Source organism: Apaloderma vittatum, unplaced genomic scaffold, assembly GCF_000703405.1.
Source record: "Apaloderma vittatum isolate BGI_N311 unplaced genomic scaffold, ASM70340v1 scaffold4956, whole genome shotgun sequence".
Taxonomy (NCBI): Eukaryota; Metazoa; Chordata; class Aves; order Trogoniformes; family Trogonidae; genus Apaloderma; species Apaloderma vittatum.
The window spans coordinates 39,854-52,714 of record NW_009722188.1 but is presented as its reverse complement, the minus strand read 5'-3'; the positions used below and the strand labels follow the sequence as shown (position 1 = coordinate 52,714).

The 12,861-nt window shown below is 39.9% G+C and overlaps 1 protein-coding gene across 1 annotated transcript in view; it reads right to left on the bottom strand.

The window, feature by feature from the left end:
- LOC104275654 (vitellogenin-1-like) overlaps positions 1-12,861 on the bottom strand; it is a 42,034-nt gene that overhangs the window by 11,584 nt on the left and 17,589 nt on the right. The window contains 13 exon segments of the mRNA XM_009871670.1: positions 26-123; positions 939-995; positions 1,079-1,365; positions 1,648-2,098; positions 2,701-2,870; positions 3,758-3,968; positions 5,541-5,685; positions 10,674-10,859; positions 10,972-11,065; positions 11,153-11,342; positions 11,602-11,721; positions 11,808-11,909; positions 11,996-12,120. Of these exon segments, the coding sequence (XP_009869972.1) occupies positions 26-123; positions 939-995; positions 1,079-1,365; positions 1,648-2,098; positions 2,701-2,870; positions 3,758-3,968; positions 5,541-5,685; positions 10,674-10,859; positions 10,972-11,065; positions 11,153-11,342; positions 11,602-11,721; positions 11,808-11,909; positions 11,996-12,120 (2,236 nt within the window).

The following is a 12,861-nucleotide window of genomic DNA, read 5'->3' as shown; positions in this document are numbered from 1 at the left end:
GCTGCTGCGGCTGCTGTTTCCCCTCTGGTGACCACTTCTGCTGCTGCTGCTGCTGTTGCTGTGGCTGCTTCCCGATTCAGAGGAAGATGATGATGAGCTGCTTGAAATCTTATGACTTGGATGCTACAAACCAAAAAAAGGTTAAAAAGCTATGACAGGGCCTCTAGTTTTACAGCGTAGACATCAAAATCAGAGCTATCAACATCTCTTTACAGGTAACAGACAGACCTAGACATATCTAGAGTGTTATTTTCATTATCATATGCAAGCGCGAAATATATTGGGTAGGAATGTGTCTTGGATCCACCTGGACCTCTTTGCTGATAGGAAGGCCAGGTAGACAGTGATTGCAAATGGCAACGTCACATTGTCCAGGCCTAATGTTAGAGAAAATAAAAACTGAGACTTAATAAGTGGCCAAATATGCCTATATTTTTTAAAAAAACATCTTAAATTATCTTCATCTCTCACAAGCAGGTTACATAATAACTTTACAGACTCCACCTACAAAAGATACTACATTATCATCCTTCTAATACAGACTTAAAATACCTCTATGCCATAATGCATACTGAACCTGGGTTCTGAAACAGTCCACATACCTGATGATTTTGCCATGATTGCCTAAAACGTGTAGACACAGCTATGCCCATTGGAAGATGCTACTGTTTTATAATTTCCTAATGGTCTTTCTTAACTTGGATTTGGCTACACTGTACCGCACCTAGATCAAAGATGTCCTGACCCAAATTTAAGAATTGCAAGTGCTGCAGCAACAGAGGGATGTAGCGTAATGCTCCATATTTTAGTAATAATTTGGCCACTGTTGATGTTGTTATTGGACAGTATGTAATGAACCAAACAAAGCCCTTCAGTAACATGCTTGTTCGTATCAACTGTAGCTTCCACGGGAATGTGCACTTGAATTAGGGACCTACCCAATGGACATGAGCAGACTTGAAGCGGAGATGGTATATTTTTGGAAGGTAATATTCCTGCAAAATTCCAAAAGAAGTTATCACTTACAGCTCAGTAAGGATCACCACCTAGCAGAAGTCAAAATATTAGAAAACTTTACCTGTTCTGTGGAAATATCATTACTGTGACTGTTAAATTGGGACTTGATGTATTTCTTCTTGGCCTGTTTGTCATATTTGCTGTGGCGGTAGGAAGCATTAGTGCTTTCGCTGCTGCTGGTGGTGCCACTGCTGGTGCTTCTGCTGCTGCTGCGGCTACTCTGTGTTTTGTGCTTCTGTTCAAGGACACTTTTCTTTCCTTTGGCAGCGCTGGCAAGTGGAAATGGCTTGCCCTTGGACTGCTTCTTAGCCTTACGCTTTATACCAGATACTTTGCTGCTGCTGCTGCCTGTGCTGCTACTGCTGCTGCCTTTGCTGGTGCTACTACTGCTTCTGCTGCTGCTAATCCTGCTTTGGCTGCTACTACTACTGCTGTTCTTGCTACTGCTGCTGCCTTTGCTGCTACCACTCCTGCTTTGGCTGCTACTGCTACTGCTATTGCTGTTCTTGCTGCTGCTACTAATGCTACTGCTTTTGCTACTGCTACTACTGCTTTTGCTACTGCTGCTACTGCTTTTGCTACTGCTGCTACTGCTTTTGCTACTTCCACTACTGCTTTTGCTACTTCCACTACTGCTTTTGCTACTGCTGCTACTGCTTTTGCTGCTACTACTGCTGCTTTTGCTGCTGCTACTGCTGCTTTTGCTGCTGCTACTGCTGCTACTGCTGCTTTTGCTGCTGCTACTACTACTGCTTTTACTGCTACTACTGCTACTTTTGCTGCTACTACTGCTGCTTTTGCTGCTACTACTGCTACTACTGCTGCTACTACTGCTACTACTGCTACTACTGCTACTACTGCCACTACTGCTGCTGCTGCTGCCACTACTGCTGCTGCTAATGCCACTGTCCCCAAAGGGGTAGAATTTCTTTCCTTTGGCTTTGGACTGTTTTGTTTTCAAGTTCATCTGGGTCTCTTGTGATGCTCTGTTGTCACTACTGGAGAGACTGCTCGTTGTACTCTCGGCACTTGCACTGGTGCTGCTGGCACTAGACGATGAGCTTCTGGATTTTCTTGTCCCCTGATCAATGGTACCATTGAAAAAACAAAATTAGTTTTCTGTTTTCCTGCAGAAGGCTGTAAATACAATCAGATATAGAGACCTATGAATCTCACTGATGCCTGCTAGCACTCTTGTGTTACGTCACAGTAAGGCAAATTTCTAATAAACTGTTAAAACCACACGTAAGTAAAACAGTATCCCAAACCCTTTTGTGATAATGAACATGCAAAGAAATTATTGATCATAGAATTGCCTAGAACAGATATTGATAATGACAGTGCTGTAGCCGTGACTATCTCAGATATGTAGGTAGGTCTCATACCCTTTTGTTACAGTTGCAGTAGCTGGAAAGAACTTACTATCTTTTGAGCAGACACAGCTATTTTGTGTCTTACAAGAGATTTTCAGAAAACCTATAAAACCAATCTGCTCTTTCTAATGTCCTTCACCTGAAGAAGAGATGAATGCAAAAAAAAACCTGTGTACCTAAAACTCTGTCTTTATTTTCCATTTTTTTTACACTATCTGAACAAAGGAGGCTACTTAGTAAAAGAAATATAAATAAATAAGCTTTGTGCAACATCTCCGACAAATCTACAAGTGGATTTTTACAGCAGTACCTGGTCATCAGTATCACGAAGGATTTTCTTCACTCTTCTAAGTGCTTCTTTACTGGAAGATATTTGTGTTTCTGGATCTTCAAATGTTACTAAACGTACCATTTTTGTAGGAGCTTGGTCTCCTGCCTGAATTGTGACTTGTATTTTTTCAATAGGTGCCTCGGTGTAAACTGAAATTGCCCAACAACAACTTGTTAACTTGTTAGCATTAACAACTGAATAGCAGAATCAGCCAATTTCTGCTATAATTTATTTAGCTGTTCTTCCTCAGATGAAAATATAAATGATCATTGATTATTTTGGTATTGAGCAACTTGTTAAAATTATTAAAAAAACTATGTAATAGCTAAAGCACATACTAGCAATAACCAAATTTTAAAATATTAGCCTGAAACTAGATTCTTTTCAAGTCTGTAAACAGAATGATGAGCAGATAAGTCAGGTGAATTGGGTTGCTTAACTAAATAATCTGAGGGATAGCGAACTAGGCATCAGAAAGGAACTGAGGCTCAACTCTTGAATTGTAAAGAATGGCCCAATGGTTAGGCCACGAGTTTGATACTAAGGAGACCTAGATTCTGTGGCCTGCTGTGCTTTTACTTCTTATGATCATGGATTAAGACATTAAGGACTAGATCCTGGCAGGGTTAATCCATAATTCCCTTTAAGAGTCTGGGGTTTCAGAGTGTAGCTACAGGACACCGCATCAGATCTGTTTGCCCATATCCAGTTGCTCTGTGCTTGCATCCCAAATCCGATGATTCAGGATGCATCAGACACTCTCTGCAGGCACAGATCGGCTCTGTTCGATGCTGGCCATGCTGAGTGGCATTGCTGGGAGCGCAGGGAAACGACTGCTCAGAGTCAGGGAGAAACGGATTCCTGCTACGTGTGTGCTCTGCTTCCAGTAATGGAAGGGCTGGTACATCTGATGATAGTTTTAGTAGTACTTAAGATAGAAAAGATATATATGTACATATACAAATATATATGTGTAGATACACACACCCCTACCCACCCACGCGTTACTTTCTCTTTTGAGCGCAGTTTTATTTACCTGGCTTGAAGCTCACTCTAAGAGCATGCTCTCCTACTAGGTAATAAAGAGGCACTTTTTTGATAAATGCTGCATGCACACTTTTCCTTTCAATGCACATTTGAACCCCAAATGTACTTGCATTGGAGCACACGGACTGAACAAATGGCTCTTTTCGGGAAGGAGAGGAGAACGAAGCTGCTGATGAAACATCTTCTGCAGACTGTCTGTCCTGTTAGATAATAAATGTCAAGTTATATCAGACAACAAAAAGGAATACTCGCATGTTATGAGTCTAGTTTTGGTAACAGTTACATGTATTCTGAAAGAGGAATTAACCAGTTTATTTGAGGTAGCAAGGCTGTCACATTGGACACATGGTTTTTAATTTGACAAAATTCTAAACTGAATGGCTTGATTAGACTATGTACTGTAAAAAGAGCTTCAGGCTTTAAGAACAAAAACTATATCACAAATTAATTCTAAATATTTAATTTTGTTTTCCTGGAGTATAAGACACTGTTAACAGGCTCTTGATAACTCTGAGTGTGCTCTAGACTGACTAGAGTTTTTTTGTTTGATTTTTGATTGGGTCATACAACACAATTTTCATATATGACCATGAAAATTGTATTTCAGTTGAGATCTGATGTGAGTGTGAGGCTATATCAACTAGATGGTCAAAGCACAGTAGATATTAGAAATTTCTACTGAAACCGATTTACATGTGCTAAGCAATGCCTGCAGAGGAACAAATTAAAATTAATTAAAATTAGAACCAAATCCATGAAATGAAAACTATGATTTCCCGAAGCAGCGAAGCAAATAGCTAAAGACACATAATCATAAGCTTTCATTTCACATGTAATACAGGTTTGCAATTAATTTTTCACTCAGTTTGTCATGTCTCACAAGATTCCAAACTTGTACTAACCCCTCTGAGAAATTGGAATTTTAATGTTAACACTATTTTCCCCAAAGAAATTCTAATGTTACTGGGAAATTGCTACAGTTAGTGCCAGTCACTGTTCATTTAAGAATAACCATGAAGTGCTAAGTTTTCAGGAAGGGCAGCACAGCGACACAAAGCTAAAGAACTTTCTTTGTTCCAGGGCATTGGAAACTGCTCTCACTGGCAGTATGTTTGCCGATTGACTTCTCCGTAGACAAGTGCTGTACTCATCCTCTGTTTGTCTCTTATGTTTTCTGAAAATCCTTCAGCGTCACAGGACAATAACGAAACCGGAACAGGACAGCACATTCCTCACCTCTGTCAGTCTTTCACCAAACGACTTGTCACGGCGACGCCTTCACACCGCTGCCTATCATAGAAAGCCTCTCCTGGCTTTTGCAGAAAACTGTAGCTCAGGAAGTCATTTGACTTGACACACAAGCTGCCATCCAGCCTCGAATCAGGATGCTTATAAGCATTACCTTTGGGTCTACAATTTGAGCAATGCAGTATCTCATGGGACATTTGTGGCTGCCCTAAGAACGTGATGCTTGCAAAATGGTTGCAAGGTATGTTAAAGATTGTGGGCCTATCCTGTAGATGGCACTGTAAAATTAATTACCAAAGAAAATACTTTTGCTTTGGAAAAAGCATTGCAGGTCTGATACGTTACACTCCAGATTTTAAAATAATGTTACTATCAGGCTATTTGTGTTATTAGATTGAACCTGACATATTTTGAGCAAAGCAATATTGGTCAGAGATGAATTGTACATTTTCCTATGGAGAAAAGAAATAGTCTCCCAGTGATTAAAAGCCCAAGAAAGAATAGTCAGACACTACCTCATTTACCTTGATGTTGTCAGTCTCTCCTGATGCAGAACCTGAATCGAAGGACATCTTCATTATGTCAGGCACTGCTTCAGGGAGAAGAACTGGAGTTGTCTTACTAGCAGTCAAATCCCCAATATTTCGTGTCACAGCAAATGTCTTAGAGCTGCAGAGTAAACATAAGAGGAAACCTATATCAGTAAAGTGCTGCTGAGGAAAAACCTGAATAATGCCTTGTAGCATGTGCCCAGCAACAAGTATCATACTTAGCAAATTACGTTACAGATATTTACAGCATCTTTCCTGTTATTTGTATTTTCAAGTACTGCTAAGAGTGAATAAAGACATGGACCTATCTCAAGGGCAGATAGTTCAGTTAGGCTTTCAGAGTCACACGTACCAGTTAAAAGCTTTTGCAGTTGATGGGATGTCCGTATCGCTAACAGCTTGAAGAACGGCATGCTTAGAAGCCTGGCCACTTTCATCTTCTGGAATTTTAATTTTTTTTCCTCATGTTCTGTGTGTTCACCGCTAAGATGTCATTCCCTTTGACATTATATTTGGGGAAATACTGCCATAACTTGAAAAAACAACCTGGGGACTGGTGGCTACTGAATAGTGTTCCTTGTGCAACTTTTGTTAAAGTAGAACCAAAGAAAGAGGCCTGAAATCATCAAAGTGTCTGCAGCTTGATCTAAATTCACTGGTACTCCTGGCTTGGCCATGACTTGGCAAGACATCACATGTGTGAACAGGTTAAGAGCCTATTTACATAAATGCGTTCAGTACATTAGTTCCCATGTTGTGGATTCCAGGAATGTTAGTCAGGATGCAGGATGAGTGATGTAAGGTGCTGCAGGAGCCTGAGACTCTCACAGCCAAATATCTTGACCGCCTGGCTCCATATCCTGTGTTCTTCATGGAAGCTGTAACAGTGCTGTGATAACCGAGTTTTGGTTTGGGTCAGAGAAACCTCTTGAGTGCTGAACACTTTTGAGAAATGAAAACTTATTTCCCTCAGCTATAAACATGGTGTTAAGTCTACCTTATTAGCTGTTTATTAGCATTAACATGCAGCCCAAAATTCCTCACGTGCCACTTCTCAAGCATGAAGTTGATTTGTTTGCCCCGGGGCTTTTGTGGTCTGGTAATGGAGGTGGCCTTTCTGACAGTGACTGGAAAGACAGTCTGCAAAATGGGCATATTAAAATATAATATGGTCCACACTGTACCAGCCTGAGGAATTCCAATCTAACCTATTTGAAAGATGAATTTGTATTCATTTGATAGCCCTCTCTTCCTCTTGAAGGCTCCTACCGTGCTGTGTGCACTGTAAAGCACACAATTGCTCTTCATGTGGAACACCTCAATAAAACGTGTGTCACCTGTGGGCTTTGTTTTCTTTTCCATCTCTCTCTTTTTTTAGAAAAGGACATGACAGCAACGCTCCACGCTGGGTGATAGGAGAACCTTGAAGAATGGAATCTGAAATAAAATATTCTCCCTAACAAGCTGAGGGGATAAAAGAAAATACAAATCAACTTGCATTTCAGATGGCTCATCTAGGGTAAAGGGACAAAAAGGGAAATGGCTTTTATTTTAATCCCATTCAATAATTCAAATGACCGCTGAACTGCAGGCTGGGTCTCCAAGCAGAAAGCCCCGGGGTTTCTTTTCCAATTTTTTTTTTAGTATTTTTTATGCCAATAGTCTACTCCTGCCACCTAATGAAAGTGGAGGATCGATTCCTCCCTGTTGAGCACTGAGAGCCGACAAATGTAACTGCATCACAGGTGACACATGTCAATGTCTGCAGAATCACACGGCACAGTAAAAATAGGCTACAAGAGCCAGCTCTGGTGCTTTAACAAGAAAAACAGTCACAAAGAAGGCCTAAAGCTATGGTATGAAAGAGTCTGTTCCCTCTGATCCCACACAAGGGAGAAAAAAATAAAAAGGAGATTTTCCAATATGTATTAGTGTATTTTTTTGGATGAGAGAAGCTGTGCTATAGTATGAGCCAAACTCACTGCAGGGGTAAGGGCCAAGCAATTCAGCTATGTTGGGCTGATGTTTCAGTAAATGTGGCCTTGCATGCACCCCTAATATGGGGACAGAAGAGCTCGGTGTCTGTTTAAAACAAAATATAAATCAACGAAAAACTATATCCCCAGGTTTTAAAGCACGGCATAACATAATGTCTAAAAAAATGGAATCAAGAGACAATCCTCCAAACAGATCTTTAGGTCTCTTGCTGCTCTGGTGAAATGAAAATTTCTGCCTTTCTTACACATCATCCTTCTGACCTTGGTGCAAAGTTGTTATAAAACCAGACTGGGAGCACCAGCCGCTGCCCTTCTCTGTCCCCAGGCACACCACGCTGCCTTGCGAGCTCACACGTACGCTGGCGCCTCTGCATTTTCTGCTACACATGGCGAATATGTGTTAAACATAGTGTTGTGATTTCATAATTCATCTTATAAATAAGATGCACATATGAAGCAATTTCTGCTTATCCTACAGTTAAAACAAGCAAAAAAGCCCTATGAAACAGGCTCTATTCAAGATTATGTATATACTTCAGTAGCCTGTCATTATGAACATGTGATATATTTGCAAAGTGCATTCTCTGGCAGCTCTTCGCATTTCTACTTTAATCACAGGGCTCTAATTTTCCCTGAAATTTATTTGATTTTTACTTCTTGCTGCAAATTTTGTTTAAAAGTATGTTTAAGTAGCCATCTGTAATATACTAAATAATTACGTTAAAAGAGCCTAAAAAATAACTATTATTTTAAATTAAATTTAACTTTGATAGGACTGAATTGAAACACATGCTACACATTCTCTCCATGGTATCATTAATTATTTTGCTCTGATTTTTGCGATAAAGAAAGTTGAGTCTGTAATGTGCTGATTTGTCTTGGGAATGCAATCTCTCTATCATCATCGTTTTCATTATTTTTTTTTCTTTTGGGTCTGCTATTGCTCACCTGAGTTTTTCTTCCACTCCTGAAAATTTATATAAATCCCACAGCTCTGACAGGTTATATAACCCGTATGGTGTGTAGGATATAACTGAACTTAATGCTATTGAAGACTGTTTGCTTCCTGTGTCTGGATGTGAGAGATGAAGGGGAAAATAGCTTTAGTGAGTAGCTTTAATGACATGGTACTGTAGAAGGTAACCCACTGACCATCAAGACAAAGTGCCCAATACTGAAATATTTTGAACAGAGCTCGCAAACAAATGAAAGAGCAATAGCTTTCTAGAACCATGTCTTTAAATGGGAAATTTAAAGCTAGCAAGGGAAAGTGTCAGAATATCTCTAAAATATTGAATTCAGTGGATTATTCTTTGGTGAATATAAGCAAAAGGGTAGATGAAGTCTACGCTAAACTAAAATTTTAACTCATTCTGTATAGAATATATGAATGTATCCTTTGCCTCTATCAAGCCTGCTTGTTCCTCCATACCTTTAAGATTTTACTTTGCTTGGTCTTTGACCTCCTCAGTGATGTGGTTCAATGTCACATTCTCTAGTTATTGCTTTGCCTTCACTTGTACTCACTGCTATTTCATTGCTCTGTGTGGTTTCCCCTGACCATTTGTTTTGTAACAGTGAACAGGAATGCTTTTTTGGAGGAAAATTGATGGTGCTAAAACTTAGCTACTGAGTATTATCTTTCTCATAAACTTGGCACTACAGAGCTATTTCCGAGTGACTACTTCACTTTATAAATGATAATGCTGCAGGGTCTAGAGCAAGGCTTGAGCTGGAACTTATGGACTCCTCTGCTGTAATCCCTTGTGTCTGATACTGACATTCTGGCAATCATTTAACCCCTGTTGTGTCTGTTTTGATTTTCCCTTAAACCAAAGGAAGAAAATTTTTTTTTTTTTGCTTTGCAGGGAAGATCCTTCTGCTAACATTTATAGCTCTACTTGAGGCTCTAAACTCCATATCAGCATCCAATATTCTCATTTCAGTTCAGCATCCTTATTGAGGTCATTAATATCTGCCTCACCCTCTCCAACAGTGAGCGCCAATGAGAGCAGGTACCTGCTGTCCCTGATGACCCTGGGAGCAGACTATCCTGATTTTCACAAGACTCTGAATACAACTTTCGGGCTGTGGTGCCCCTGTATGTTACACATAGCTGACTTTTGCTCTGTGAACTGCTGAAACCCTCCCTCCTCTGCCTGGAGAACCTGATTATATTTGACAGAGTGGAGGAATCATCTCAGAGAGGAGGACGTGATGTCAAATGCCTACTAGGATGGTCTGTGACCACTGGAGAGCAAGGGAGAATACTGCTTGGCTGAACTGGTGGCTAAACTGAGGAGGCCTGCAGAGCTTCTCTGGGCCAGCAGCCACAAATGCTAATTGCAGATGGATCAAGCAACTGAGCTTTTTTGTTATGGCTCCATTCCTAGCCCAGAAACTGGCTAACATTCCTGCAGACTGTATAATAGCTGATCTCTGTTGTCAGTGATGCTTTTTCCTTTGTGATGAATTTTCAGCTTGTCTTTCTCAATACTTTTTCATGTGTGTGTGTGTAAAGGTTTTCTAAGCTTTTGTCTACTGCTCTGATTCCTTGGACATACTCTTTCTGTTTCCTCCCTCTCTTTGTGCTTGTATTTCCACCTGTTTTCATTTGTTTGGCATCTGGCTGCAACAGTTTTCCAGAGTGTATTGTAATTGCAGGAACTGATAATAAATCAAGAAGACCTAACAGGTAAGAAAACCAAATGGCAGCCAAAGGGAAACAAGAAACACCAAATCCTCTACACTTTAAGGCATCAAATGCAAATATTATATGTTATAACTGATAGGATTCAGTGGGCTTATGTCTTACCTAGTGTTTCCAGTCCAAGCATTGGGATAGAAATTTTATTCCATTTGTGTTTCTAATAGCTTATGGATCTCAACAGCTGAAGAATTGTCCTAAAGAGGATTTTTCAGGTGAAGACCACAGGAAGTAATACAAAACTTTGGTACATGTAATTTCATTTAAAATAAATAAACTACACCAATCATTGCCAATTACCCGAACTGTCAGTCAAAGACAAAATCCCTAAACAAATATTCGGTTTTATTTGGAGAGACTCTGCATTGCTATATAGAAAAAAAAATAATTGCTATGTCTTACCTTACGGTAATTATGTCAGTCTCATCTTTACACGGTGGAATTTCAATTTTGACATTTTTTTCCTTCATCTGGACAGTGGCAACAGCATTCACAGGTACATAAGCATTGATTTTGGTGTGTGCTTCCAGTCCTGCCTGGATCATGTGTGTGTTGATCCCCATTACAAAGGTCATCTCCTTAGCCGTGCTGAAAAGGTAGAATGAGGGTAAAATTATGTTCAGGCAGCAAACAGCTGTGGAATTATTATGGCCTCTGTCACTGGGAAATATTATTCTTTTATTTTACACTTAATATTTACCTTAGACTCACTTTGGATCGCAGCCTAATGTTGGCATTTAGTAATTCAGTCAGTCTGAAATCAGACCTTGGAGAAGGGGTAATCTGTGCTTGAACTATTACAAAGAAAGCAAAGAAGTGTTAAAAACCCACCCCAATCCTGGCAAGTATGTTTGCATTGCTCAAGCCGTGAAATACATTACCATTTCCTGCCACTTTTGTGACAGAGTAGTAATAGAAGCTGGTCTCTGTTGGAAACCCAGTGCAGGTGGGCACAATACGACGAATCTCAGAGGAGAGTAAAGCCTTGGTCCACTGCCTCCCTACACCACTTTGAAGGCTACTGATTATTCTCCTTATTGAAGGGGTTTTTTCGTCAGGTCCATACCATGCCTGCAATTACAGAGTTCAACTTGTCTAAATAAGCAGAACTTGAACATCATGATCCGTGTCATTAACTATGCCTCAGGAGAAAGTCTGCCAGCAATGATTATAGCTGATCCTGATCAAAGCTTGACCTCATTTGCCTTGATTAATACTAAAGACAAAAAACCCTCATGAATTAAAAATTTAAAGAAAGGGAGAGAATGTGTGAAAGAAACAGTATTTCACAGCTTTTGGTGCTTGGGTGGTGGTGTTTTCAAAATGATACCTGCAATGCATTTTCAATGGCATTTTTATCAAGCCCACCGAAGAACAGCTCTTGGCCAAACATCTTCAAGTAGCCCGAGGCAAAAGGTTTGTCACTGGAGAACGCCTTCCAGTCAGAGAGCTGCATGAGAAGATGAAGAAAGGCTGATTCTTCATAACATTTGGGGAAGCAATACCTTAGAGATTTTCTTTTCCACAAGAATTTACCTTTTTCAGGATTTCCTTGAAGTCATAGTCAGTCTCCCAGTCCCTGTTAGGAGAGTAATCTTTAGCAAACATCTCCTGCAGACCTTCAACTGTTATTCCCACCTGTGGCAAGAAATAAAGTGTAAATGCCTGTTGGAAGATGGTCATAAGAAAGGATGAGAAGGCAAACCGTGTGTAGACCAAATTACCTCCAAGGGATCAGCCACTCTTCCAAGGAAATGTGCCCGCAGCTGGGACACTGCTATTGTTGGAATTAAGCTGCCTGCGTTATTCAATACAAAATATTTAGCTGCCAGTCCACTCATAAGAAACTCTGAAGAGAAACAGATAGTAAACCATAGCATAGTTAGTTTTTAAAGCCATAGTGTGTAGATTGCAGCCATTTACTAATTGCATAATTCAACTGAGACAGTATGATATAAGAAAGGCCAGAAAATCCAGCTATAAAACTGATGTTATAAACCAGTCAAATAGAATATTCTACATTTTTGAACTATTAATAGGCAAAATTACAAGCCCCCTGCTCATTGCATGGTGGTTATGCTATTTTTCCAGTTGCTTCTGCTATATCATTTATATCCAGTCAGATTCTGTAATGTCAGCTTATGAACTGCCTCTATGAGACATCATCTAGACAACTTGACAAAGGAGATCAGAAATGAAAACAGATTTACGGTCCTTTGCTAATAGTTTAGGGAAAGTGAAATAGATGTCCTATAAGGACAGATGGTGAGGTGTAGATTTGTCTCTTAGATGACTTGGAGGCAATTTAATATATCTACTTCCGAATGCTCTAACTCCTTACATGAAATCCACTAGCTGTTGAGTAATTGTTAACTATTGAGTGAACTTTGAGCAAACATAATTTGTGTCTATTTATTTTCTCTAATTTAGATGTATCATCTATAATGTTCTTAGATAGAGCTAATCAGTGCAGAGCACAGGCATGCGTTCTTCCTGATCTTGGCACAGGTCTAGACAGTTCTGTTTTCTGAGTTAAAGTAATCCCAAGGCATTTCTAAGTTTCCTTTTGTTTCAAAAGGAATGAGGCTGA